At 43.1% G+C, this 27,756-nt stretch overlaps 1 protein-coding gene across 5 annotated transcripts; it reads right to left on the bottom strand.

The window, feature by feature from the left end:
- Nucleotides 1-27,756, bottom strand: DAB2 (DAB adaptor protein 2). 5 transcript variants are annotated; one of them, XM_075411498.1, is made up of 16 exons: nt 27,572-27,756; nt 19,003-19,182; nt 15,039-15,155; nt 13,751-13,890; nt 12,914-13,012; nt 12,470-12,601; nt 10,365-10,448; nt 10,094-10,117; nt 9,773-9,820; nt 9,529-9,591; nt 5,750-6,385; nt 4,771-4,906; nt 3,659-4,183; nt 3,050-3,141; nt 2,173-2,240; nt 1-1,465 (listed from the first exon to the last, which is right to left on the bottom strand). In XM_075411498.1, the coding sequence occupies exons 3-15, from the start codon at nt 15,127-15,129 to the stop codon at nt 2,178-2,180; spliced, it is 2,133 nt and encodes a 710-aa protein (XP_075267613.1). In that variant the 5' UTR covers nt 15,130-15,155; nt 19,003-19,182; nt 27,572-27,756; the 3' UTR covers nt 1-1,465; nt 2,173-2,177. The 5 variants fall into 5 exon arrangements, with proteins under 5 accessions (XP_075267613.1, XP_075267612.1, XP_075267616.1 ...); XM_075411497.1 differs by lacking the exon at nt 19,003-19,182; XM_075411501.1 differs by lacking the exon at nt 19,003-19,182 and having other exon boundaries at nt 6,092-6,385.

Raw genomic sequence — 27,756 nt, 5'->3', positions numbered from 1 at the left:
TGATGAAGAGTTGCTTCTGTTTAATGTCATTAGGTAACATCACTTGAGATACTACAGTTTTACACAACAGTGTAACATTTATAAGTTTCTACATTTCCAGTTTGAGACAAATACTATAAATTCATAGCTTTTTTTTTGCATTACAGAAAGTGCAAGAGAGGTTTATATACAAGACTAATTGCATGGCTGGCTGAATTGGGTACTAAGGCTGTAATCAAGTTGACTTTCTTAGTTTTCCAGTTCAGCAAGTGCTTAGGCATTTAACAATACTATTTCAAGTTTATACTTTGTATTAACAGAAAAACCTCTGACACATCAGCCACCACCACTGGCCAAGAATGTAGCCGTTACAGTCAATTATATCCAACTGATTTATAGATCTGTTAGTAAAGAGGTACTTTAGAACAGGCACGGTTTTCAAGAGATGGAGGACTACCTCACATTAATGGCACAGAGGTGGTGCATCTGTTCACGAGGAATCTGGGCACGGAGTGAAGCCATGATTGTCTTTTTACTTTCTAACACACTGGAAAAATGCCATGCTACACCATGTGACAACCCAAACCGAGAAACATCAGGGACATTCATCAAGATACACACAAGAAGCCTATCTGCTTGTTCCATTTATCTGTCAAGCCACCTTAATACAAAATTAATCCTTGCAGATTTCCCTCCCTGAAAAAAACATATTAGCACCAAGACAATAGTTAGTGTCCATGACTACCTCAATGTGCTGCAAGTGGTGTTTCAGCTTATCTGCCCCTACAGTGTAGACCTCTAGTACTCAGGACTCCAGTAGTTCTGTTACAGACCCCACAGTTAGTCTCTTAATTACATGCTTATGGCAGAATGTTAATTTTAATGTTAGTTAATAGACAAGTACTGGATTTTTTTTCCCCCCACCATACAGTTTACATCTTTGTGGCTCAGAGACCAAGTCATACGTCCGGTCACCAACTAGAACTGAGTAGTATCCACTTAACCCTACAACTGGCTGCTGCTGTGATAACAGGCAGCCAACCTAGCTGTACAAGGTGTGGAGTTTTAGCTACTAATTCAGTTCCCTCAAGTGAAAGCAACACTTCTTCCTCAGGTACATTCAGTTCCTGTATTTTAGGACAGTAAGTGCTACAGAATGAGGAATTGTTGTGACCATGTTTACAAGAGGCATGACTTAGTGCTGCTAAGCTCTTCTGTGGAGGATTGCAAAGAACTAAAGTAAAGTTAACATCCGCCAATTTGAATTTGGGTCTCCAGCATGAGTCCAACTCTCCATTTGCTTTGCCTTGAATTATCATCTTCACAGCATGTTCTTTGAGGGTTCGTGTTTCAATCCACCTGGACATGTTTTAGATTACAGACATCATGGAACAGCAGCAAGAGTTGTAGACAGCAAAGTGAAACATGTAGGAAAATCATGTTGAGAAGAGGTCCAGTTACTCCATTTGTTCTTTTCTAGTTATGCCTAGGATGACAAAAAGGACGTAAGGTTATGATGGCTATAAGCAATAATAGTATAACTTAAACTAGCTTAAATCCACTGTGAACAAGTCTAAAGCAATAATTAGTAACAATTCTCTTCTAACAGAAGCCAGACAGTATTTCAGGGGTAGACTTTGATGTGCGACAGAGGAATAGATTCGCTAGTTTGACAGTTAAAGTTCTCTAGTCACTGGTACAAAAGTTTGAGTTTCTAGTAAAAAAAGCTCTCATAAGGGCCCTTATGCTGTTTTTACTTCAATTCCCACAGAGTAAAAACCTGCAATTATTTAAGTGATTAAACTTCAGAAAGCTGTATGGGACACTATGTGCTAACACTCTCCTAAAGAGATACCTGAAGGAATTTAGGCAGCCTCTGAGTTTTGCAGCACATATTTCTTCATTAACTTTCCTCAGTGAAAGGAAATCTAGATCTATTATGGCCTTGAGACTCAAGCTAGTGAAAGAATAAAATCAATTTCTATGAAAGTAAAGCTGGCCAGGCTTAGCCAGAATGCAGCTATAGACAAGCCTGACTAGAGATACTCTAGCAGAAGTTTCTTTGGACTGCTTGCCATGCTTCAGAGGAGCATTAGATTTAAGCCAGTGTAGTTTTTAGCCATCTCTTTACTGAATGATTTCTGAATCTATTTCAGAGAATGGTGTAGGTTGTCTTATTAGTGGAAGATTTACCTGATCTATGCAAATGGGTTGCCAAAAGGGTCACCAAAAGGACCAGAAGGTGGTTTCTGAGATTCTTCCTAAGGAAATAGAGATCACAGACTGTTAGAGGATTTCCATGTTTCACCAGGTTTACTCTGCATGGCTCTATCAGCTAGTTCCTGTTCCAAAAAACTTCTGGAAAGAATACTGCAGAGTCCCTGGGAAACAGGCATTAATTGCACTGCTTTGACAAGAGAAAAGGGCCCTAGAGCCTTGTTAGCAGTTAGTCTAGTCTGAAACAAGGCATCTTTCGGAAAAGCCATGTGTGCTTACTGAACACCCATTTGGAGCCGAGCCAGTGTAGCCACGACGAGATCTGTTTTAGCCAAATGCTAGATGTTTTCAGCCAGTATTCTGGAATTGATCTAGAGTTTCCACCAAGGGCTTCAAGTGCTATGTCCCAAAGGGAGCGATTTGGTTAAGCCACTTCCTTTCCCTGGGGGTACTGAACATCGGAGCCTTCCATTTGTTCAGCGGGGGAGCTGCACAGTCTGCACTTGTCAGTTTGCTCCACAGAAAGATAAGTATAACCAAAGTGGAAGACTTTTGCAGCTACTTTTTTTCTTCAGTCTTTTGTAGAAGCTTCTGACACTGAAAGACTTCCTGCTAGGTCTTGCAGCTTGGGGAATTGTTTAGGGACCCAAGCCAAATGGAATCATACTTTGTTAGCCTTCTTGCAAAAAGTGACCTCTGTCAGATTAAATATTAGCCTCAGACATGCAAGAAGTTCTGTTCCACAGCCTCTACAGCCAGAACTAATCCAGTGCTCAAACACAGGCACCCCTGTTGTTAAGGGGAAAGAAAGGTTGGGTGAGGTTTTTTGTTGTTGGGTTTTTTTACTACTTACAGATGAAGCACAGAAAAGGTCTGTTTTAGCTTGACTTTCAAACAGGTCATCAGCTGGCAGCACACTCTGTCGGGGAACAGGCTTTGGCGGTTCTAAGCAAAAGAGACATAGTGCTATAATCACTTAACAGCTTTAACAAGTACTCAGCTCTGCCTGTATAGCAACAAAGCTCATCTAACTCGATACACAAAAAACCCCACACAGAAGTTGCTTTGAGTGACCTCACAATTTTATCTCCTGCTTGTCTCTCACTACACTTAAGCTAGGTCAGACTTCTAACACTGTACAGACCTAGCTTACCTCATTTTAGTCAGTTTAAGCACTAGGTGTCAGTGTTTGGCCACTGACATTGATCAATTCTGCAACATTCTTAGGGAAGACAGTCCTTCAACGCTGTTTCAGTAACCATTAAATCAGATTTTTAGTTCTACCAGAAAAGACTAATTATCAGTCTTCTCAATCTCTGAGCAGCTATCCAAGCAGAAGGAGGGGAAAAAAATTACTATTCATTTTGGCAGACAGCTTTCTAGCTTTCATGTCATCATGATCTGTACTATCTCCAGGAATGTCTACTTTACTACTAAAATAATTGAAAAGCTCCAGAAGCACCTGAAAGGCTTTGCTGCTCTCCTCTCCTTGCTGGTACTGCAGGTGGTTTTGTCAGCTGGAAGTCTTTGAACATTTCCTTGACATCTTTCATCTCTTTATCACCAAGTGGATCCAGAGCAGTAAAAGCATCACTCTCTTTCTTGGATAGATCCTTCTGAGGTGCAGCTCTAGGTGGTGGCTGAGGTGGGCCAGTTGTTGACATGGAGGGCAGTACAGATGATGTCTGAGCAGGTAGTGTTGAAGATGGGAATAAACTACTCTGGAAGGGATTTACAGCACTGGATGGCTGTGGCCATGAACTAGATGGAACTTGTGCTTGCTTTGCCCAGATACTAGGGCACTGAGGGGCTGCTGGACCAAAAGATGCAGGCTGGTTCCAGCTTGGCACTGCTTGAGCATGAAAGGCTAGTGGCTGAGTAAATCCCGTAGACTGAGCAGGCATCACAGATCCAGCAAAGACTGATGCAGCCTGAGTGAAGGCAGGTGTCTGTGTATTCCATGGTGATGGAGTTAGTGGAATGCCACCTGTGGGGAGATTGTTATTAGTACTTTAGCGATCTGAAGACCTCAAGCGGGAGTATATAAATTCCACTGATGGTTCCAGCAAAGTATTTTTCATGTGCTGTTTGCAAAAATCTTCTGATTTACACCTACAAATCCAGTAACTTGAGAGGGAGCAGAGTAGAAGGTTAACATTTTTTAACCTTGTTCCATTTCAGTCCCAGAAGAACAGGACTGAGGTTGATGTAACAGAAGGAGGTACATACTTAGTCCTAGCACAGAAGCGACAGATGTATTTGCCTATAGTTACTTCTGTGTAAATGACCATTAAGACTCTGTAGCTATGTTACCTTAGCCTCCCAAGTTGTGCTTGGCTCATTTGCACCTTGTGTACCTTAGCAGCAGCCTGCTGTCAAAGTTTAAGCAAAAAGCCTGTTCTAGTTTAGGATGCAGAGTTTAGGCCTCTGTTCACAGAATTTAGTAGTTTAGGGCAGACAGTACATGGATTAAAGGGTATGGCACTGCACATGAAGTAAAGGAAAACTAGAACGCCTGTTTTGGCATTAGCAGGTATCTTAGACCAGAGCGAGACATTCGCCTTGTGAACTAACCTTGAGTAACCAATGCAGGTGCTGTGGTAGGATTCGTCTGGAAGAGGTCCAGTGACCCAGGTGGCAATGAGTTCAAACTAAGGCTCTCTGCAGTTGGCACAAAGAAGTCTGAGCTAAATAAGTCACTCGATGTAGTCTAGAAAGAAAAAAAGCTTTGTGAGATTACATGGCAGAACACATGCTAGCATCATCAAGACTCCCTAGGTCAGAGCTACAAGCTTTTATTTCAGCTAGAGCAGAGCAGGGAGCTTTGATGTATCCTTTAGAGACCAAGTATAAGACTTTCAAACTTCATTTTGTTCATGCCTACTAAGATGCATGGCATTTAGAAGGCATAATATACAGTAGTCACAAATCAACAGCAGAAGAATAAGACTTAAAGTGACTGAGTTATTTGCTATCATAATGAGTTTCCCTCTGCCCTGTCCTTCTCTAGATATTCCTGCTCAGCCTGCAGTGACCCCTGCAGTTGCGGTAAGGTCAGTAACTGAACTTTGCATCATGTGAGTGCAAGACAAATGCAGCTGACCCAGAGCCACCCTGAGTCTAATCAAGCAAGTCACTGGGATTGCTCTCAGTAGCGAGGTACTGAGACACTACATAGGTTTCTGTAAGCTAGTGCTAGTACCTCATTGTTACAAAACAACAGGCTGATGGGCATACAGCTATCATAACAGGTTCTGGCACTACATCAAGCATCAATATACATAGCAGCATACTTACCAGACCTTTACAGAAGTATGGCAGCATTAAGGAAGAGAGTATATGATTTAGTGACCATAGCTACTGTGAAGCATTCATGAAGGTTAGAATATACCATGGCTGCAGAAAGGTTAAAGTAAGCTTGGCAGGTAGAAGAGAATTAGATGTGTTGTGAAGCTATTTAGCCAGTTACACACTACTAAAAAAAAAGGTTCTTTCACCCAGCTTCTTAAGTAAGAGCATGCATATTACAATTAATTACTTGAACATTGTTCACCTTGACAGACCTCCTTCCTCTTCCTGGCTTGGTACTTTGTGGTGGTGGGCTAATTGTTATAGACTCGTGTGACATGAGCTGGGTATTGCTTTCAAAATCCAGCTTTACTCCATTCTGCAGAGATACACCTTTGGAAGGACCTTCCACAAACAGGTTTGATGGGGCGTTAAGCAAGCCATTTTGTTCTCTTTCTGGTACCCCATTTTGAATTCTTGCTGCAGGCGACTTACTCTCAAGTGGCCACTGGCTTGTTAGTGCTTCCTGTTTGCCAGTTCTGTTAGAAATCTGGTCAAACTGTTTACCAAAGTAGTCAGTATCACCATTTGAAGCACCATTACCCACCGATGTCAAGGTACTTGGACTTTCCTTCTTCTGATCAGCAGATTTTAGAGAATCAAATGAATCTGGTGCAGATTGGTTTGGCTGTGCGAAAGGATCATCACTGAAAGGGTCTGGATTAGGTGTGGGAAAGAAGCTGAGACTGGCAGAGAAAGAACTCTCAGGCAAGAAGGATGGTTGTGGCTTTGGTTGTGGAACAGAGGTTGTGATGCCATTCAAGAAGAGATCCTCTTTTGTAAAAGTCTGTTTGGTCTCAATTTCAGAATTTAGATCCACTAACAGAATCTCTTTAGCTTCCTATTTGTTCAGAAAGAAAAATAAAGTTAGTGTTATGTAGGACTTGCTGCATAGTACACAAGCTCAAGGAAAATAGCTGCAAAAGGAGAGACACCAACATCCAACACATTATACCAACAAGTATTCAGTGTCACAGTCAAGTTGCAATAAAGCTTCATCTTAGAAGTCATTAAGACAAGCACTGCTAGCTGTGGTCAAATCACAGCTACTTAGTTGCAGAAACTCAGTATTAAGAGCACCTGTTTTAAGATATTAGTTAAATATCAGATCCACATTGTGCAGCCTAGAGGCTGTAGAGTCATTAAGCACTAATTATACCTAGGCTTTCACTTGACTCAAGAACCCCTGCTTGAGTTCTGGTCCTTTGTTTTGACCAGCTGTGAAATCACACTGCCTTAGTGTGACTTCAGGTTGCAGTCCCAGCTTTGGAATAAGATTAGAGAGCTATGTGCCAGTGGAAGATCTTAACATGCTATCTCTCCACCAAGCAGGCAACAGAAGGGTGAGACTTGGTTGCTAGCTGGATTGACAGCACTGTTTGTACAACGGCTGATGGTGGTTTACAATACCATGAAAAAACAGCAGGATTTTTGGTGTTGTACTGAGCTATGATAAGATTTATGTACGCTTGTCTGGAGAGGGACTTACGTAAGGATTCACTTGTCCATAAAGTGAGCTTCAGCTTTAAATATCTTTGGCAGAGTTTCTGTAATGTCTTTCACACCAGCAGAGGCATGGACTGATTTCTAAGACATCTGACTAGAAAGCTGGGCCTGTGCAAACCTCACGAAGTTCAGTAATGCCAAATGTGAGGTCCTGCACTTGAGTCAGGGCAATCTCAAACATGGATACAGGCTAGGCAATGAGTGGACTGAGAGCAGCCCTGTGGATAAGCACTTGGTACTGTTGGTGGCTCATATTCAGTTTTCCATCCAATGTGCACTCACAATCCAGAAAAGCAAATTGCATCCTAGGCTGCATCAAAAGCAGCGTGGCCAGCAGGTCGAGGGAGGTGATTCTCCCTCTCTACTCCACTCTGGTGAGACCCTGCCTGGAGTACTGCATCTGGCTCTGGAGTCCTCAGCATAACAAAGACATAGACCTGCTTGACTGGGTCCAGAGCAGGGCCACAAAAGTGATCAGAGGGACACTCTCAAGCCCTTCAGTCGCCATCCTGTATTGATACTAGGGCTTGCCCCAACCCAGGTGCAGGACCCCTCACTTTGCCTTGTTGAACCTCATGAGGGTCACACAGGCTCACTTTCCAAGCTTGTGCAGGTCCCTCTGGATGACATCCTGTCCCTCAGGTGTGTCAGCTGCACCACTCAGCTTGGTGAGATCTGCAGACTTGCTGAGAGTGCACTCAAGCCCACTGTCTATGTCGTTGATGAAGATACTGAACAGCACTGGTCCCAACAGGGACCCCTGAGGGACACCAATTGTCAACAATCTCCATGCAGACATTGAGCTGTTGATAACTACTCTCTGGATGCGACCATCCAGCAAATTCCTTATCCACTAAACAGTCCATCCATCAAATCCATATCTCTCCAACTTAGAGAAGGATGTTGTGCAGGACCATGTCAAAGGCCTTACAGAAGTCCAGATAGACGACATCCATAGCTCTTCCCTTATCCACTGATGTAGTCACACCATCAGAGAAGGCCACCAGGTTTCTCAGGCAGGACTTGCCCTTGGTGAAGCCATGCTGGTTGTCTCAAATACTCCCTTGTCCTCCATGTGCCTTAGCAGAGCTTCTATGAGGATCTGTTCCATGATCTTCCCAGGCACAGAGGGGAGGCTGATAGGTCGGTATCCTCCTTTCTAGCCTTGGTAAAAATGGGCACAATGTTTCCCTTTATCCAGTCTCCACCTGACTGTCTTCACCTGACTACCAGGACTTTTCAAATATCATGGAGAGTGGCTTGGCAACTACCTCAGAGTTTCCTCCAGACTCTGGGATGCATCTTGTCAGTTCCCATAGACTTCAAGTTCCTCAGGTGATCATGAACCTGATCATCTATTATAGTGGGAGGGACTTGGCTCCCCCAGTTCCTACCTTGTGGTCCATCCACTCAAGAGGTGCAGGAAAAGAGGTTGCCAGTGAAGACTGAGGCAAAAAAGTTGAGTACCTCAGCCTTCTCCTTGTCCGTTGTTACCAGTTTCACAGTCATGTTCATCAAGGGGGTAAGCTTTCTTTGACCTTCCTCTTCCGGCTCACATACCGGTAGAAGCCCTCTTATTCTTTGCATCCCCTGCCAAGTTCAGCTCCATCTGTGCCTTGGCTCCCTGACCCCATCGCTACACAACAGGGCAGCATCCCTGTACTTTTCCCAGGATACCCGTCCCTGCTTCCACTGCCTGTGCATGTCCTTTCTGCCCTTTAGTTTGACCAACAGGTCTCAACTCAGCCATGCCAGTCTCTTGCCTTCTTTTCCTGGTTTCTTATGCCTGGGAATCAAAAGCTCTTGCACTGTATGGAAAGCGTCCTTAAAGATCTGCCAGCTCTGTCCTGCTCCGTTATCCATGAGGACAGTTTAGTATAACAGAAGAGAAGGCTCTGGTGAGACCTTATATCAGCCTTCCAGTACTTACAGGGTGCATACAGAAAAGACAGAAAGGGACTATCACAGAGTGTAGCGACAGGACATGTGGTAAGTTTTAAACTGAAAGAGGATAGATTTACATTAGACATAAGAAAGAATGAAATTTGTTCCTGTGAGGGTGATGAGACACTGGAACAGGTTGCACAGAGAAGTTGTGGATGCCCCCTCCCTGGAAACATTCAAGTTCAGGTTGGACGGGCCTTTGAGCAACCTGGTCTAGTGGAAGGTGTCCTTGCCCATAGCAGCGGGGTTGGAAATGGATAATCTTCTGGGTTTCCAACCTAAACCCATTCTATGACTAATAATACAAGATTATCTTTCATGCAGTCTCAGGTGAACTCTGCTGGATAAGAATGACATTAGCCACTCTAGTTAGTAAGTAGATAAAATTGTAGGCCTAAGACACTAGAACATTGATGATAGCTAGACAGATGTCTCAGTAAAACCAGGATTAACAAAGTAAAAATAGATCTTATTACTAGGACTAAGTTTGCTCTCAAAGCAAGAACCAAGACAGCTAAGCTAGATTCTACTTACTGTGGGACTGCTCATATCAGGAGGTGTTGACATATCCCCAAACAAGTCCATCTGGTCAACTCCCTTGAAGCCAGAAATATTGAAAGAATTGGTATCTGTTAGAGTTCTTGCAAAAGCAAGAATCAAACATTATAGATGTCTTTACAGTAGACCTGCATAAATACTGCATTTCCCACACAGTGTGGGTACAGTCAGTTATGAAATTCTGCATGGCATCAGCATAAAGTTCTTGAATTTAACCTACCAGTTTCATTTTGTCAGCTTGATCAGCAGGTAGTGCTTCACTATCATTCTGTAATAGATGAATAAGAGCATCAGCAATAACTGGAATATCAAAAGTTGCCTTAAGCAAGGGACTTGCAGGCTTCAAAGAGCAAGTGACGGAAACAGGAAGTATGAGGGCAATCACTACTCAGTATTAGTTCTGTAGGCCCCTTTTACTCCCATTTCAGGGTAATTGGGCATCTGACATTTCCTCCATAATGTTAGAAGCGTAAAGAAAGTCAAAGCCAGTTATGTTGCAGCAGCATACCTAATCACGTGAGGTTGAGTCGGAGTGACTTACCTCAGTCTCACTTGATTCTTCAGTCTAAACAAGAAAAGAAGGCTTTTAGTACCTAGACATCATGTAGGCTCTCCAAAGCCTCTCACTTTGGAGAGCTTGCCAGATCTAGCAGGTAATCAAACTGTTGGTACAACTATCAAACAACAGCTTCAGGTGATCCTCGATTTAGACAGATCTCAGCATCAAGTCTTACAAGAGCCCAAAAGCCAAGCCAAAGCTGAAGCAAGCTTTATTTCTATGAAGACTAATGTAGTTTCTACAAGTCACTCACCTTTTTCTTGTCATCTTCTTCCTTTTTCTTCATATTATATATTAGTTGGAAGAGGTCCTTAAGATCAACAACCAGAGGCTCAGCCTGAAAAAGAATGTAGATTTTAGGCCTTGCACTACTTCTCCCTGGACTTACACTGAAGCAAGGTGTGCACCAAGCCAAACTTTCCGAAATGATGCAACAGTAAGGTTGAGATAACAGGAAAAGCAAGAGTTTAAAGGACTGTCTAGTCTCCACACAAGAGATTATGCAGAATCCAAGGGTAATGGGGCACAATCAGGTTAGACCTGTTAACTCCACAGGGAAAGTGGCTGTATTTGTGCTAAGCCAGCTATGTTTTGCCAAAAATATTGTAATGCAAGATTTCATAAGTGCATGGCAAGTCCTAATCATATTTCCTCAAAAATGCAAAGTTTACCCAAGCTCTCTGGTAGTCTCACAAGACAAAAGACATTTTGCATCTGTGTTTTCTACGAACTCCAACACTGAACCTGGAGAAAGCTTTTATAGTTAATACTACATTTACTTTAAACAGAAGGCAAATAGTAGATCAGTGAGGCAAGCATGAAGTAAGATTATTATCGACTCAAATGTGTAGAGCTGACACCAGCTTTAAGTGGTATTTGTATCAGGATGAAAGTTTAGTGTGAATTAGAAAGGCACTGCATTCCCCGCACACTCACTAACAAGAATGATTTGAATGGTTGCTGAGATGGTGGCAGGTTCAGCTATACTGACCTGGAATTTTTTCTTGAGGCATGTAGCAGCTGTGTCAGCATCTAGAATAGGATAAGTGCCCTTGTTCAGCCACTACCTTTGGCTCAAGCAGAGAATCTGATGAACAGATCTCACTGTTAATGTCTGAGCATCATACTCTCCTAATCAAGGGCTTTAGACGTGCAACTGCAGAAAAAGTCATTTCAGGAGTTATCACCTTTGACAAAAAGTACAGCTGCAGCAATGTCCAGCTGCAGAAGTCTCTACTTCTCAGCTAGCCATGTTTGTGTTAAACACAACTAGCAGCAAGTCAAGAGCTGTCTACAGCTTGGCTAAGCTTATAGGCTGCCAAGCAGCAGCGCATGGTGAAAAGCTCTGAGAGAACAGACTCCACCGCAGAGCACACACAGAAGGCTTTTGTACTTGATCTACAATTCCAGTGAAACCAATACAACACAGGCCTCTTAACAGCTGTAACACCCTCTCCTAAGCCTGCTTTGTTAGTTTATCAGAGTATTAATACGCTCCAACAAGGAGCCCCTCAGTCCCACCTGTAGCGGGTCTGAAGCTGCCAACAAGATCTCCAGGAGGGCAGGCAGGGATGCGTATGAAGAAATTACTAGCTTTGAAGTCTTGGCTCCTCAAGTCATTACATCTTTATTATAGTCACTATAATGACATGTTCATAAACAATAAATATGTAACTTAAGTTCAGGTCATTTAGGAAGCTGTATAATACTCAGCAGTAATTCCAAGTATCATGTTTTCAATACTGCTTATGTACAGATTCTCTTCAGAAAGATAAACCCTCTGTACAGGATTTACGCATAGGGGAAACCTACCACAAAAGGATCAGAATTCCTCCCAGGAGTAACTCTAGGGGGACCAGATCTGCCATCTACTGGCCCCACAAATACCATTGCAATTAAATCTGTTTTCACTGCTGCATCAGATAAAGCATCATGAGAACTAGAGTAGTGGAGTTCTGACATCATTCCTGTTAATTCTGAGTGAAGCTCTGGCTATTTGACCCAAGAATTAGCATTCTCGCTGACAGTAATAGGCCACTGTACAGGAAAGCCCACGATAACAGCTCCGTTCATCTCACTAATACTTCTATGGTACATGGACATGCTAAGTAAGATCATAGCAGGCAAGGCTACTTGAGTGTTTTTATTCTGGACCACAGAGAAGCTGAACAAGATAAAAGCCATTGGTGATACAGTCAATTCCTACTGCCCCCCTCTAAGATAAGAGTCTATCCATCTGTGTTGGAATTCCCCTGTACCTCACAGGGCTACCTGCAAAACACTACACTCTCATTACATGTTACGTGTTTATACAACAGCATTACTCATAGAAAATGGAAAAGGGCATCTGATCCATACCTGTTGTGCTGTTTTTATGGCAAAAAATTGGTGCTGGCCTTCTCCTCCACATATATAGCCAAAGGCACGATTGTCTGTTACATCCCGAGCAATAAAGGAGATTTTGTTTACTGGATGCTCATGCTCTATGACCTAGAATTGGGAAGAAAAAACCCTATTTGTTTAAATTGCTGGAGACATAATAGCTACTCTTCTCTGTAGTTAGAAAGATTGAGACTGTTAGAAGGCTTCAGTTCAAGACTCGGATTTATCAGTCTGACTAACCACAATAGGATGTAGCTATCTTTCTGGCAGGAGGCTTCAGCCTTACAAGCTATTTCACAAGCCAGACTTTATATGTGGAAGTAGGACACAATGCCATTAAGGCATATAGTTCAGACTGGTCTCACTTCAGGTGCCTCACTTGGCTTAAGGATCACATTAAGAGCGTAAGTCATATCTTACCCCAGTTTTCTCATCTATTATCTTGATACCAGAGAGGGAGATGTTCACCCAGATCTTCTGTTTGTGTTGACCTTGGGACCGGGCTGCCACTGCCATTCCCTAAAGAGGATGAATACCAAAGTATGGATGAGACTTCTGTTAGATTGAGCTCTAACTTGTTTCCTCACATTCCTCATGAACCCATGGCTATGACTACACTAGTACTAATGTAGTTATTCCCATGCAACTGTACAGTTCGAGCAGCATTCCTTTTGCAACATACACCTGACTAGGTTTGAAGTGATACCTCAGAACTAGATTGTGTTTCCTCTGTAAATGTTTTGGAGATTTAAACCTTTTTATCTTAGCTCACAAAACTGTTGCAGTAGCAGCATCTTTACCAGCTTTCCTGGCCTGACTAAAGCTACGTGAGTGTTCTGTAGTCCAGAAGTAATTATCTTTATTGCTGCAGAGGGTCTCCTTTATTCTTTATCTCTATCTCTTGGTGTCAATACTGCCACAGGATCCCAACTTGTGCTTTGAGGTCAGTGTTAAACTGCACAGAGTTCTGCACCCCCACCCCCCAAACCCCAAGCTCACCATTTATGACCAAGTTCATACTATCAGCATCCATATCGGATGCCTACAAGAGGCCCAAAGGAGCATTCCCAAGCTATTAGAGAAACACTGTCCTTTGAGCAAGGGATTACAGCTTCAGAAGTAACATCCACCTACGATGGTGCTGTTACTACTATGTTACCACTAAGGTGTATTTGAAGTTGTGCCAAAGTGACCATTTAATCTGCTTTCTGGAGGCTACCAAGAAGTTGTTTCTTTCATGCCAGCTCAAGCCCTTACCTTCAGCTTCATCATTGAATCCTGACTCATTTTGTCTCCTCTTGCCTCTGGGACATCATCAATGCCAATCAGTTTAGCTTTGTATCTTACACCATCACCTTTGAATCTGGCCAAGAGAGATTCATCCGTCTTCTCTGGCCCTGGAGACAGATTTTTGTTGGGTTTTTAAGATGTCAAAGCTACAACACAGCCAGTTCTCTCAAAAATAATTTCAAAAAGAAATATACCATATAAGTACATATTAAAACTGTCCCTTGAGTATAGCTGACTAACAACCCTCAGTCTTTCCAGTACTACATGCACTGCAATACAGTTACTCCTTTAAGGTCGCAGTGCTCCTGCAGAATCTAACCTTAGTTCAAAGAGTGGAGCCTAGTGCTTAATATTTGGGGACTACAGAACAATTGTTTTCCACATAAAAGACTAAAATATTTATCAGCAACAGCCAAGTAGGTATAAGTGGTAAGCAAAAACACCATGCAGAAATGGTACTTCCCATGGCCATACAAAATGTTCAGTAAACCTTTCAAATGTTAGCCCCTAGTTCTGGTGTAGTCAGACCTCTTCTTGGTGTGCAAAAATCTCCTAGTTCCTGTGCTAGAACTTTCTATCAGCAGCATCATTTCTGCAACAAGATCTGGTACCCCCATCGCTGTAATCACTTGGGTTTTCAGCTAATTTGCTATTTCTGCTGTTCCACTACTTCTCAGAACTACTTGCTTTTCTGCTCTTGCATGCTCAACATGTTCCAAGTGTGTACCTAAGTATGTATTTCTGTATGAGGTAATTATATTTATATGACCTAATCTATCAAAAAATCTATTATCTGATCTACAGTAATTCTCACGAAATGAGTTTTCTAGCTTTTCTGGACTAGAATCTGTATCTGTCCAGCACATCACTCCCTCTTCCAGAGGGAGGGGACGAAACAAATTCAGGTTCAGACTGACAGCTGCCTGTATGGCCTTGGTCTGGTTACCTCCTCAGGAGGCTTTCAATTCTTTGGGCTTTTGGTGACTTGTCAGGTTCAGCAAATAAGTCTTAACAAGTGGAGCTGAGAGCTTTAGAACTTAAAAGCTAGGAAAACAAAAAACTCACCAAAAAAATTTCAAGATAAGAGCCTACCTTCCAGTCAGATTTATTTTACTGGCTTATTTACTCACTCTTCCAGTCAGCTTGAAACGTCAGAGTTATTTGAACTATGGTGTGCAAGTGATCAGTTTTAGTGAAGTGCAAAAGATTAAGGATGCTGACTAGAGGAGGCATTCAAGAGGTAAGTATTTCTTACCTTTCTTTTTTTCCTTCCTTGAAGGTTGAGCTTTTGGTGGAGCCTGTTGCTCAGGCTGGCTGTTGATAGTACTTTCATCTTCAGTAGACATGATGAGATGGTGGCCAGCTATGCTTGCTATAGTGTTTAAAAATGGAAATAACAATCAGTAGGAAGACACATTATTTTACGTTAAAGAAGACATATTGTTATTAAACCTGTTAGTCCAGTTTTGTTCTGCTGCACACTGAAGCCCTCTAATGCCTAAAAGTTTTAGGAGTAATCATATAGGAAGTCTGACTCACCGTCTGTTCATCTCAGGCTACACAGAGCATGAAGGTATTGCCACTAGGTGATGAACCCTCACTCAATAATACCTAATCAGGAGATGACACTGACCTACATGCACAGTCTGTACTTGCATCACCCTATTTTAATATTTCAACCTTTAGCTTTTCATCCTTTAAAGCTATTTATAGAACTTCAGATATTTTGCTCTGTTCTCCTTTAGCACTGCCAGCTGTATCTCTACAGGAGAGGATGCAAGAAACATTTGCCAATATCTGTTCCAAACACCGATGAAGACAATACCAGACACTCAAAAGAAGCCACTAGATCTTATTCATGCTTCTATAACTAGCAGAAGTCTGAGGTTATACCACCCAACAGGTAAAAGTAAATAAATTCCTTAGACTGCAGACAGACTGTTCCAGGAAAAGACCTTAACAAAACCCAAATCCAAACCCCCACACTCTAGTCTTAACAGTAATAAAGTCACCTTAGGTTTAAAAAAACAAAACCCTCAAGTTAACAGAAACTATGGACTAGTATGACTTAACTCTGTGCCATGAGACTCTTTTGCCTCTGAGATAAAATACGTATTAAAAAAAATAACCTGCAGTCACTGTGTTTTGTTTCTACACAGCTGAAGCATTGATTTGCACTTAGCAAATAGAGGGACTCATATTGTCTTTGTGGAGTTCTCAAGATCATCTATACTGAGCCAGAAAGAACTGGACAGTCACATCGGCTACAGAAACTGTTCTACAAATCTTCTGTCTGGGGTATCACAGTGGCTTCAGTTAATCACTCGAATTTTAGGGTGACAAATGAAGCCAAGAGATTATTTAGATGATTAAGTAGCTGGGCTACCCTCTACTACTAATTTCCCCTATATCCAGGTAAGCAGCCACAGACCTAGCTGCCCTCTTTATCCAGCACACGATTTGAGACATACTATGTACCTAGATACAAGTGCAGAAGCATTGCAAATCCTCTAGAATTAGAAGCCTGCAATTCTCAACAGCCTATTCCTCATTTGCCTTAGTTACAGCTAATGCTTTACTCATTACTTGCAAGTTACTCCCAGGGTTTTGCTCTCACTCCTGCCTTACCCTTTTCCCTCAATTCATTATTAAGTCAATAGCTACAGATTGACTCATCCAGCTTGCCACTAACAGAGTAACGGATGTCAAAGCTTAACTGATTCTTAACCTCGGAAGAACACCGGTTCCTAGGTCTTTAGGAACGCATTTCAGCCTGAAGGCCTCCACTTCCATTTATCCAGGAGGGAGGCCTTTAGGGAACCAGCTGTTAATGGAAGCAAAGTTAGATCAAGCTACTTACCAGATGGTTTGTGGATTGCGTTTAGCATTGCTCAAGTAAACCGGAGATAAAAGTGGTCATAGAGGAAAGATCTCTGGCAGCTATACCTGTTCTCCTCCGTAAGCAAATTACCTGGCCACAGCTAGGAAACATTTGATGCAAGGGAAGAAAGACGTTGCTGTGTAAATTTCAAGTGGTTCTGAACAGAAATAAAGAGTTGATATAGCAAGCCACGGTTATCTAGGAAATGTTATCACTGTAAGAGTGATGAAGCCAAGTGAATTCTACTCTAAAACTAGACTAGATTGCCTGATAGTATAGTTTTGGGTGGAGGTAGTCTTTAGATGTCAGCATAATGAGCCTCTCCCCAGATTTATCACGTCCTTCAGAAACAGAGAGGAAGGAAAGACAGAGTTAAGGTTAACCACCCACCTGCATCTGAAAGGTTATTGTTAGAGAACAGAAGGAATAGGCCTGGAGAAGAACAGACGTAGAGCATGCTCCCTAGGAGCCGAGTCATCACTTTAGGACATTCTGTCCAGCTCCATGCTGGAAGAAGAAATAACAACCTCAAGGCACTGAGTACTGCCTGTCAGTGTTCTTGCTTCCCAAATTTCATTGGTAGAGCTACACCCAGCTTCGGTGTTATACAACCAGAGCTAAGTACCTCTCTCTGAAGTAAACTTAAGAGGCAATAACAAGGAAATAACCTAGGGAGGAACACACATGCACAAGAAAAATGTCACCTTGGTTACTGTAAAGTAGTAGAAATACAGATGGGCAGTTGGTATCTTTAAACTCTAGTCATCCCTCCATTATTGCCATCTCCCTACATCTTACAGAAACTAGACCACTTCTTTGCATAGATACAGACAGCACAGGTGGGCAGGGATACATGCAAGTCTGGCTGGATCCTTGCAAATACCCTTTCTTACCACAGAGAAGCTCATTCTTACTGTTAGCAATGCAATTTGAGACAGTTAGTGAGGGCTTTCTGAACAGTTTGCAGGACATACTCTCCTATCTGAGGTCTGGCATAGCTCATCTCACCTGGTGAGAGTTCACAGTACATGACAGTTATCTGTCACACGTTTGTAGAACCCAATATCTTTGGGATTCCTAACTCTGGAGCAAGACAATCACTGAAACTAAGAACGCAAGGATAGACAAGGTCTGCCTTAATACACTTTCATATTTTAAATAACTACTTCGACATCTTAGTTAAGCCACAAGACTAGCACAAAACTGCCTCAGGCTTTACCTTGAAACTTCACTGGGGTCGGGACCAACACTATGTAGCCTGAGCTAGCAGTAATCTAGACTTCTGGGGTGTGAGAATCTCAGCCACAACTAAGTTCAGACTCTATGCCTTAGACCCAAGTTAAAGCTGTGCAAGGTCTTAGTCACACTTAAGTCTGGCTGATCTTAACAGATAGCACTGGTGTGCACTAGATACAAATAACTGAAAGTTTAAATATTCTGTTTGTAGTTCTTGCTCTTGCTATGAGGCTTCCTTTCACCGTACTCAGTCCCTTAGTATTTCCTTATCCAGACTGCAGGAGTAAGGCAACAAGTGACTACAACTGTTCTACAACACTTGAATGCTGAGTGTCTGCAAAGAGCCAACCTGCAGTATGGCAGAGTTAGAAATGCACGTGCTTTTATGCAAGGACAGGCATGCCTTCAGTTATACTGGCATAGTGAAGAACAAGATCATTCCCACAGCATTTGAATCTTTTCCATGCTAAGTCCATTGTTACCACCACAGCTTAGTTACTCACTATGTATGTTGTATGGCTCATTTTAACTACTATGCTAAGTGCACTATTTCAGAAGTCTTAGACTGCAGGTTTACAGATGTTCCTGCCCTGTGAGAGGTGCCCCAAACTCTTGCCTGTACCAGTAGATACACACAACATTTTGCTCACCCACTTTTCAATTTACTCCAGAAAGGGCTTGTTGAGAGACCACTAATAGCATTTTCCTCCTTTCCTGTTGGGACTATCCTGTGAAGAGTGAGCACTGAGCACTCCCTAGGGAAAAGTCATTTCAGGCCCTCAACACATACCTTTTGAAGTATGAGCTGCTACCTACTGTCTCAAGTCAGGCAACTTTCCATTCAAGCACTGTACTTAATTTCCACACTTCTACCCTGGGAAAGTCTGTCGTAAGACTTTGGGCATACTGTGCTTTTGGTGTATTCTCTGAACTCCCTACAAGGAGAGCTGTTGGTAGTGACCAGTCATCCCTGAAATACCTGTTTCTTAGCAAGACTTGAAGCACATGCCAAACAATTTTGTTGAGCAACATTTTGTTTCCCTTAAGAGATGCTTTCACAATTATTCCTTATTTGAGCAAGGGGTGGCAACATGGTACTTACCCTTAAAGATTATACTTTTGTCCTGTGCACAGAGGATTGAGAATCTTCATTACAGCTATAGTCTGTCATAGGATTTAAAGACTGGACAATAATCCTCACCCAGCAGACAGGCTTTTTGCCTCAGCAGACAAAGATAATTGCCTCAGTGCTGATGAAAACTTGTCTAAGAGGTTAGGGACACTGAAAAAAATCAGAGGCAAGGTAGATAAACTAAACATCTGCTCAGCAGTCTAATACTTTGTCCTTTTCACAGTCTGTGCTCCTTCTTTGTCCCTTGACATCGCAAGTACATGATTTAGCTTGAAGAGTTACTGCACGTAAATATTAACTTTAAATCAGAATCTGAGAGGCCAGGAGAGGACAAGAGAGTCTTTTACTGCAAAGTGCTATGTAGCCTGTTAGGATGAAGTAGTAACCAGAAGCGCAGCAACTGTTCAAGTGCTGAACACGCCACCAAGGCAGGTTGGTTGTTGATCGCTGCTCTGCGCCTGCTTGAAGAGTTAGTCAAGTTCTTTGGGTTAGAAGGTTGTATCAGGACCTGCACGATGTATCCTCAGAAATATTTCTAGCCATCAAGTTCTTGACAGAAGAGCTGTTTTCAGAAAGCCAGTAAACAAGCTGTCCACTTGAGTGAATTTAATACTTCAGTTTTGCAGGCTGAGGAAACAGATCAAAGGCTAAACACCAATACATAGTGACTAGCGAGAGTCAAAGCTGTAAAGCCAGACACATTTACTAATAATGGACTATCCTGACTAGTAGCATTCTAGCCACATTAGACATATAATAGTGCATTTGCATGAGCTCCTGTGTGACTGACTTACATTTGCATCTAACAAATCCGTATGTGCATAACTATTACATTTTCTGCCCAGTTCCTGCTGCAATGGTAGTATCCCAAGTAGCCTTCAGCAGCAATAGGCATGCATTAATGAATCAGAAACATGAATGTGCTATTCAGACTTCTGCCTTTTAAACAAGGTCATTCATACTGAGGAGTCAAATAAAATATCATCTTAAGTATTTTGTTTCATTACTAGAACACCCACTGCTCTAGCATCTGACAGTGTCTAAGAGTTCAAGTTGAATAAACCTTCTGTAACATGACACAAGATTAGTATGATTTAGAGGGAAACTCCCATCTGCTTGTTCTGATGCAAGTACTACCATCAGTTTGTTTCCTCTCTTGTAACAATCAAATTAGTTTGTTAGGAACTAGCACAGACAGTGACTAACATACATGAAAGATATTAGACTTACCTGCAGGTAGGTTATACTTGATGTGTATTGTTTACACTTACACAACGAGTACCTGCCTGAATACAAGTGGTGGAAGACAGTTCATAGACAGCTTGGGAACTGTTCACTTCCAGTTACGGCATGACTGGAATTCAAGAGCAGCATCACCTGCCAGAAAGGTGACTGAATACGGGTTCTTATACTGCTAAGTCTAACTCAAGCCCCTGTGGTTAACCTTGTAAGAGACACAAGGGAAAAGGATGTTGACCTACCTTGCCTGGCAAGTGAAGCTATCAGTCATTCCTGCCATCAGTAAGGTCTAGATTAGCAGTGGCCTCACCACTCAGTTTCTCTCACAATTGCTTGATAGCAGGGAAACACAGATCAGTGCTCTCAGCCTAAGTTCAAAAAGCCTGTTTGACTGTCCTGTTTAGGCCGTAGGTAATCAGAAACATGTTGGGGTTAAGAGATCATTTGCTTGGTATCATGGCCTCAGTTAAGCTAGGCACTTGGCCTGTTGGCCAGAATATTTCTAGATTAACAGGATTTTACTTTAAGGAACTTTTCACTCAACTTGCTTTATGCCCTGTTTGATCTTCTGTCCTCTCACCCAAGAGATGTACCAATACTTTTCTGAGGTATTAAGGCAGCCTTATGCCAAGGGCTTCCTCTGCGAACAGGAATACTCTTTCAGAATACGCTACAACTGTAGTTACATATTGCAGGATATGGCACAGAGTCCAGCTGTCTTGATCATACACAACCAGTTATTAGAAAGGGAAGGGTGACATTTACGTACTCAGTGGGATAGAAGTGTGTTAACGGAATACCTCATTCACGCTGCTCCCTTCCCCCAGTACCAACTGCAGAGTAGATAAAGATCTTAGTACTCTAATTAGTCATGTCAGCTACAGATGTTGGCATGTACCATTGCTGGTGCAGGATCATCTCTGTGAAACTACCCAGACATCTTACCACTGCAGTGAGTTTGCCAACTGCTATTTCATCAGTTGAACAGAACAGTCTGTTCTCATCATATCAGTGCATCAGTCTTCCCTGAGCTGTGTGGTTTTTAGCAAGAACATAGAAATTCAAACTAAGTTCCTGGATGTGTTTTCTGCATGCTTGAATCACTGGAATCACAGCCAAGTGAACATCACTAAGTTAGCAGCTGGAACTGAACAGGTCACTCAGTTCAAGTGGTGCAATTGGACTGGTACTTTTTGCTATTGTACTATGTGTTTGAGCACACAATTTCTGATCAGATAATTAGTTACTTCTCAACCCAGCTACCACAGTAGCTCTATTTTGGATTTTTCTTCCACTTGTCATGGGAATAAATACAGCGGTTGGAGGAATATTAGAACAGAGGGCTCAGGAGTAGTCACGACCAGTTCAAACAAGCTGTACCTGACTAAGAACTTGGAACGATATAAATTCGCAAGTATTGCCCTCTATTTACTTTAAAGGAAGAAAGTGAAATGCTTTTCATGAGCTAATACTATCTGGTTCCCTGCAGACTTGATCTCAAGCTGAAGGGAGCAAGCACTGTCATGGTCTGTTTGATAGAATTATTCTTGAGCCAGGAGCTTCATTGTCTGAAGCTAGTATCCAGACACATGGGCAGTCCATCTCAAATTGTTGTTCCAGGAATAATGCAGCATCTTAAAACAAGTCTTGGAAGCACCCTTTCCAATTTGTTCAGCATTTAGCATTCTAACCTATTAGTTCATTTCTTAGGTTAAGAAACCCCTTCACTCTTAGTGTCACCAATACCAGCATCTGAACACCGAATTCTTCTTTTAAGAAGAGATTGGTAGATATCCCAATATGCTCTATCTTAGAGAGCTATTCAGTTGCTAACACAGGCCTGTTATTAGATTACATACTTGGACTTGCCGCAAGGATTTTCTTCGTATCAGTCTTCCAGAAAGACGACATGCTTTGCAGCATGCTAAGGGGCCACTCCTCTATACCACTCTCTCCAGTTTCCAGTGTTGAAGCCTCATAAATCAGCGGCTCGTCAGACAGGGTTTAGTAGTCTGTTCTAGCTATTGCTCAGGAAAGCATTATCTGCCTACTCACAGGATGAGGAATTTCAGGCCATGTGTCTGCAGCTCATAGCGCTCAATCTTCTGTCAGTACTGTTGAGACTCACTGGATACACCAAACAACCTGGAAGCACAGCAGTTGTTAACCAAGGTAGCTAGTGTTTATGCAGATGCAAACTAGTTTTAACTAGACAACAGCTCAAATACTTCATTTCCATCTGTACTCCTAACTCTGTCCTGCCTAGAAGGACTGTTTTGATCTTCTTGCTAGTTAATGTAGCAAAGGCCTCTTGCCAATAACCATGCTTTTCACCCCCTTCCTCAGAGCAGGAACTTGACACATACTGAAGCTGTTATCATAGGTTATTTCAGCTGCATGCTGTTAACTGTCCAGTGCTGGCTGAGTTATCCCTCTTTATAGTTTGGGTGTGTGTAGCTGTACTGAAAGGGACTGCATATGCTCTGTGCAGCCTATGTTGAACTGTAAATGTTCTCTACCTGCTCACAAGTATATCTGTATGAGCAACAGGATTCTGCTGTATTATTCTTGTGTTCACCCAACCTAAAACCTTGTAATCATGGCCACAGTCTCAAGTGCCGCAGTTTGCCTACCCAGCCTGATGATCCCGTGAACAGCCAAAAAAATCTGTTCTTAAGCACTCATTTCGGCAGTATTTGAAGAACCGTCCACCTCGCCCCCAGCTACTGTGCCTCTCATTACATAAACTGTTGTAGCAGTCACTGTCACAAGCGTCACTCCATACTGTCTCTTATAACAGATGCAAGTTATGTTCATGATGTGTTGTTAGAAGACTGATGAAAATTCTGTTTTCACCCTACAAGGGCAGGCACTTCTACAGCAGTTTCAGCCCTCAGTTAGGTATTATGAAGTATACTGCTTAATGCAAGGGTTACTCTTGCCTTCAAGATTAGTCATTACCAAAGACCCCAGGTGTCCCTTGTATACGCAGCAAGAAAGGCAACGAATAACTAAACGAGACAAATCTAAGAAGACACTGCAGAAAGATCTATACCAGTGTAAAAAAGGATTAACCAGGATTTTCAAAGCTCCACTGCAGGCCCTTCAGTAGCTGTCCTACTAAACAACTAGTCAAGTTTCACAGATTACTATTCTGCAGCAAGTTTACCAACTGGTAATTGTAGTTACACATTTGTGATGTACATTAGAGGAAGTTTACATTATTTCTCCTAAATCCAGATTCTAAAGCAGTCCTGACCAGGCTCTCCCTAACTTTCCATCCCTATGATAGCCTTACTATCATGTTATGGGGATGCCTCCATTCCTCAGAAGCATGGAAGGACAAGTGTCAGTCTTCCATCCTGTTCTAGATTTTACCTTCCATCAGACAGGCTAGCAGCTCTTTGCAGCTAGATCTGCTGTGCAAGCTACTAGTAAACTAAGTCATACTCACATAGTGACCTTCGTGTTGTCCACTAAAGCAGAAATAACCCCGTTCTGAGAGAGCACAGCAGATGCCTGTAATGTAGAAACAGACTACAATATTAACACTACATCCCTAGTGTTCCCCACTGGTCTTGTTCCTTCCGAGGAACGAAGCCTCATCCACAGGCATTTTAGACGTAGAGCAGGTATATGAGAGGTCTCACAGGAGGAGACTTGCTGATATGTGACACTTCAGCATTAAGAGTTGAGTACACTTTGCTGGAGGAGCTGGTTCCTAGCTGACATGTTCAGGAAGCCTCCTGACTATCAACGTGAAAGTCTATTATCTGGTCTCTCAGACCTGCTTGTTCTCTTCAAGAGAGAATCCTCATCAAGTATTTCACCTCTCATCTTATTGGTTAAGAATGAAACATGAACTGACAGAGCAGCAGGAAATTCAGCTCCAAGGCCAACAGTCTGTCCTTAACTGGCCCCATAATGTCTGAGCTTTGACATTTAAGGTTGCATGCACCAGCTATGAAGCTTTATTAGAACCTCTGAAAAAAAAAAAAAATCCCACAGATATTTGGGAGTAAATGTCTGCAGGGTATTTCAGCTGAGACACTTCATCCTCAAGCACTCCACAGCATATGCAAGGCACATCCTTTCAGCAGAGCTGAAACTGGAATGTTCTATGCCCCCCTCAGCCAAGGCTGACAAAAGTTAGACTGTAGAAGATGCTTTTTCAGCACTCAGCTGCCCAGCTTGTATAAACAAGCTAATCCTGTTAAAACTGGTACCTCTGGTTTATTGACTAGGCCTGCCACTATGCTTCATCTAGCTTCTTTATAACCCTGGGACCCTTGAACCCAGATACAGCCTCAAAATAGGGTTTCTAAAGTCAGTTTGTTTTGTTAGTTATGGTACTTGGACACCTTCTTCTATTTGATCCTTCTAACACAACACAAAGTTGTATTTCTGTGGAGTCCATGCTGAGGTAGAGGAATAGTGTCTTATGCTTGGTTGTGTTTCATAGCAGAGGCTCATTAAGACCTCTTAGCATTTCCCCTCCCCTCCCCAGGAGGTCAAGTCTTGATTCTACTAATAATCCCTTAGTCTGCACATGAGATGTAGGTTTTTCTCCAAAAATCCACGCAGATTACAAGTTGCCTTCATGCCACCTCTTCATCACTTCTTTTGACAGAATCTAGACAGCAAGCAGGATTTGCACTGTCAGTACTGTTCCCAGAACAAGCTAGCTTTCTCTGGATGTGGAATTTACTGCTTCACTGTCCAAGCAAATTCATGTTTCTGTAGTGCTCACATATTGCTAGCCTTGCTGAATAAAGTCCACAAACATTCCCAAGGACTGGGTTAACCCAGCAGGCCACACATAGCAGCATAAAGTTCACTAGGGGAGAAGTGCATGAACAGGAGAGAAAAATCTGTAGGTTTGGCAACAATACTCAAGGACTACAGCATGTTATGCACTTTCATTTACTTCATACCTCAAGCTATGTTTTTTTATCCTGAACATCCTGTCCAGACACCAGTCCTTGATTCCCCCTTCCTTGACACTAAGAACATTTATTTGCTTTCCCACACAGACAAAAATCTAAGAGCTCTTTTTGCCACCCTTTGCATATACTACATTCACCAAATTAGAGTGCTTCTTTCTGTACTTACTTGTGAGGTAAAGGCCTTAAGCAAGAAGTTTATCCATAGCAGCTACTGGTCTGCTGTGTCCGATAACAGGGTTATGCAGACACTTTGACAAGTAACACTTGTCCTGATGAGAAAGTGGGCTGCATACTGCAGATGTATAGAGATATTTAGAAACATAGCAGAAAGCACATGTTAGAATGCATAACCATCTCTACCTTCACAAAAAGAAACCGATGCCAGATTTTTGGCATCTGGACCACCCTTCCAACCAACAGTACCAAGCACAACCTCTGGTGCTCAGCCAATAGATTTGTTTGAAATAAGAGCACAAGAGATAAGAAGTATCAAGTCACAGGACTATCAGAATAGTGCTCGTCATTCTCCTAGTCTCCCGTCTACAGCAACAAGCACACAAAACCCTGTCAGACAAAGAGATGGCTCTGCTGAAAGGAATCTAAGACTTGGAGCACCTGGCACTCACACCACTTTACCCTGAGCCTTCCTTACTCAAAGTCATGAGGTTTGCTAGTTAAGCCTCTGTCCTGATGGTTCACCTGACATTCATTTAGCACTCACATCCTGCTTACTATTTCTACCACTTGGTTGTTCTCCTTCCCCGAATGCAAACACTGGTCAGTTACTATTAATAGATATTTCTTCTTTATACCTGACCACGTCCTCAGACCACCTGGGGAATTCTGGAAACCCAATTATGACTGAAGAACCTTGTGTTGGATGCAACTGCAGTGACTTTTTGCACAAACATGGTGGATGACTCCCTCAGACAATCCCTTTCTCAGCTGAAAAGATTTTCTTCGGATTCTGACTCGCCTCTCCAATCAGCCACCTACTGCCTCACCCACCTTGTGGGAGGTCCTAAAGGAAGCTGATCTTAAAACCTGCTAGCATTATAACCACCTAACAGGTCACTATCAGTCACAAGGACATATTTTCAATTTACCAGTTTCTGGTAAGTTCTCAGAGTCAGCTAGAACACATAGCTTCATAATCACTTTTCTCTAATTGAATCTATTTTGCCTATCCACACAGGTATTCCCAGCCCTAAGCATACCTATGCATGTTCCTTACCAGAAAATGGGCTAATCTAAGACTACATGCTCTCAGATTTGGTCTATTTTGGGCCATTTTGTTCATAGAAGTTATAGAAGACTTCTGAGGCAAAAGTTGTAACCTTTTAAGGCAAACTAACTTCATTAAGAGAAGATTAAAATAATTCCCCCCCCCCCAAAAAAAAAAAAAACCAAACCCCTAACTCAATCCTACCTCACCAGTAGATTTGCATGCTTTTCTAGCAAGTGATTAAGTAACAAGCCTCAGCTCTGAGGGGTAGACTCTCTGCTACAGAGAAGTCCAGCTCTATTGGCAACACCTGCCTTTATCTTACTGCTCAGAGCACTGGCACTACCCCAGCAGAAGTGTCATCATACCACGATCATTAAAGTCTCACAGGCTGAAAAGTCAGTTTCTCTGACAAGGTACACGACTCATTCCAGTTCATCCTGGATGTATCTGTGATAAATAGATACAGACAAAGATAAGTAGTGTCCTGAGACTCACCAGCAGAGACAGGGGTGCCCAGGAAGGGTGCTCCACCAAGAAAAACACGAAACAAAAACCCGCCCCTGCTCCACAGCATCTTAACCCTTTCCTTCTCTCTGCTGCTACACAGAGTCTTTCGTCTCAGTAATTTGTGTGATATGTGGTGTTTGTATACTTTTTTCCTAAATCCCCCCTCCTCCACACACCAACCTGAAAAAGCACGCTTACATCGCTCCGTGCTGAGGCTTCCCCCGGCCGCCGGCCGCGCCGCAGCCGGACGGCGGCGGCTTCCCCCCCGCCGGAGCCGGGACAGCCTTCCCGCAGCCCTCCCCGGGCAGCGCCAAGCCCCCCACCCGCGGCGGCCCAGACCCCCCTGCGGGACCGCGACCGGGGCCGCCCGCGCGCCCACCCCGCCGGCTCCGAGCGGCGAAGCGCAGCCCCCCCCAGCCGCCCGACAAGGCCGAGCCACGGCCCGGGCACCCGCTCCCCCGGCTCCCGCCCCCGCCAGCCCCGCGCCGCGGGCACCGAGCTGGGTGCGCAACAGGACCCGCGTCCTCGGGGGAAAAGCGGCCCGTTCTCCTCCCCGGGTGGCGGCCCCTTCCCCTCCGCGGGCTTCGCAAGAGCCGAGCGCCCTCGCAAAGCTACTTACGGGCTAGATGCGTGCCGCTCCGTGCATGGTCCGAGGGCTGCAGCCGGTGGCCTGGCTAGGGCCGGGGCCCCGGTTAAATATTCAGCTGCACTCTGGCCTCCAGATTAGTTAGCCACTCACAGCTAGAGATATGGTTTTAATCAGATGCTGGCAGCTGAGGGCTACCCAGGAATGTGCTGCGATGT

This window comes from Opisthocomus hoazin, chromosome Z (genome assembly GCF_030867145.1).
Source record: "Opisthocomus hoazin isolate bOpiHoa1 chromosome Z, bOpiHoa1.hap1, whole genome shotgun sequence".
In the NCBI taxonomy this organism is placed as follows: domain Eukaryota; kingdom Metazoa; phylum Chordata; class Aves; order Opisthocomiformes; family Opisthocomidae; genus Opisthocomus; species Opisthocomus hoazin.
The sequence above is the reverse complement of the archived record's forward strand: the minus strand, read 5'-3'. Positions and strand labels throughout refer to the sequence as shown.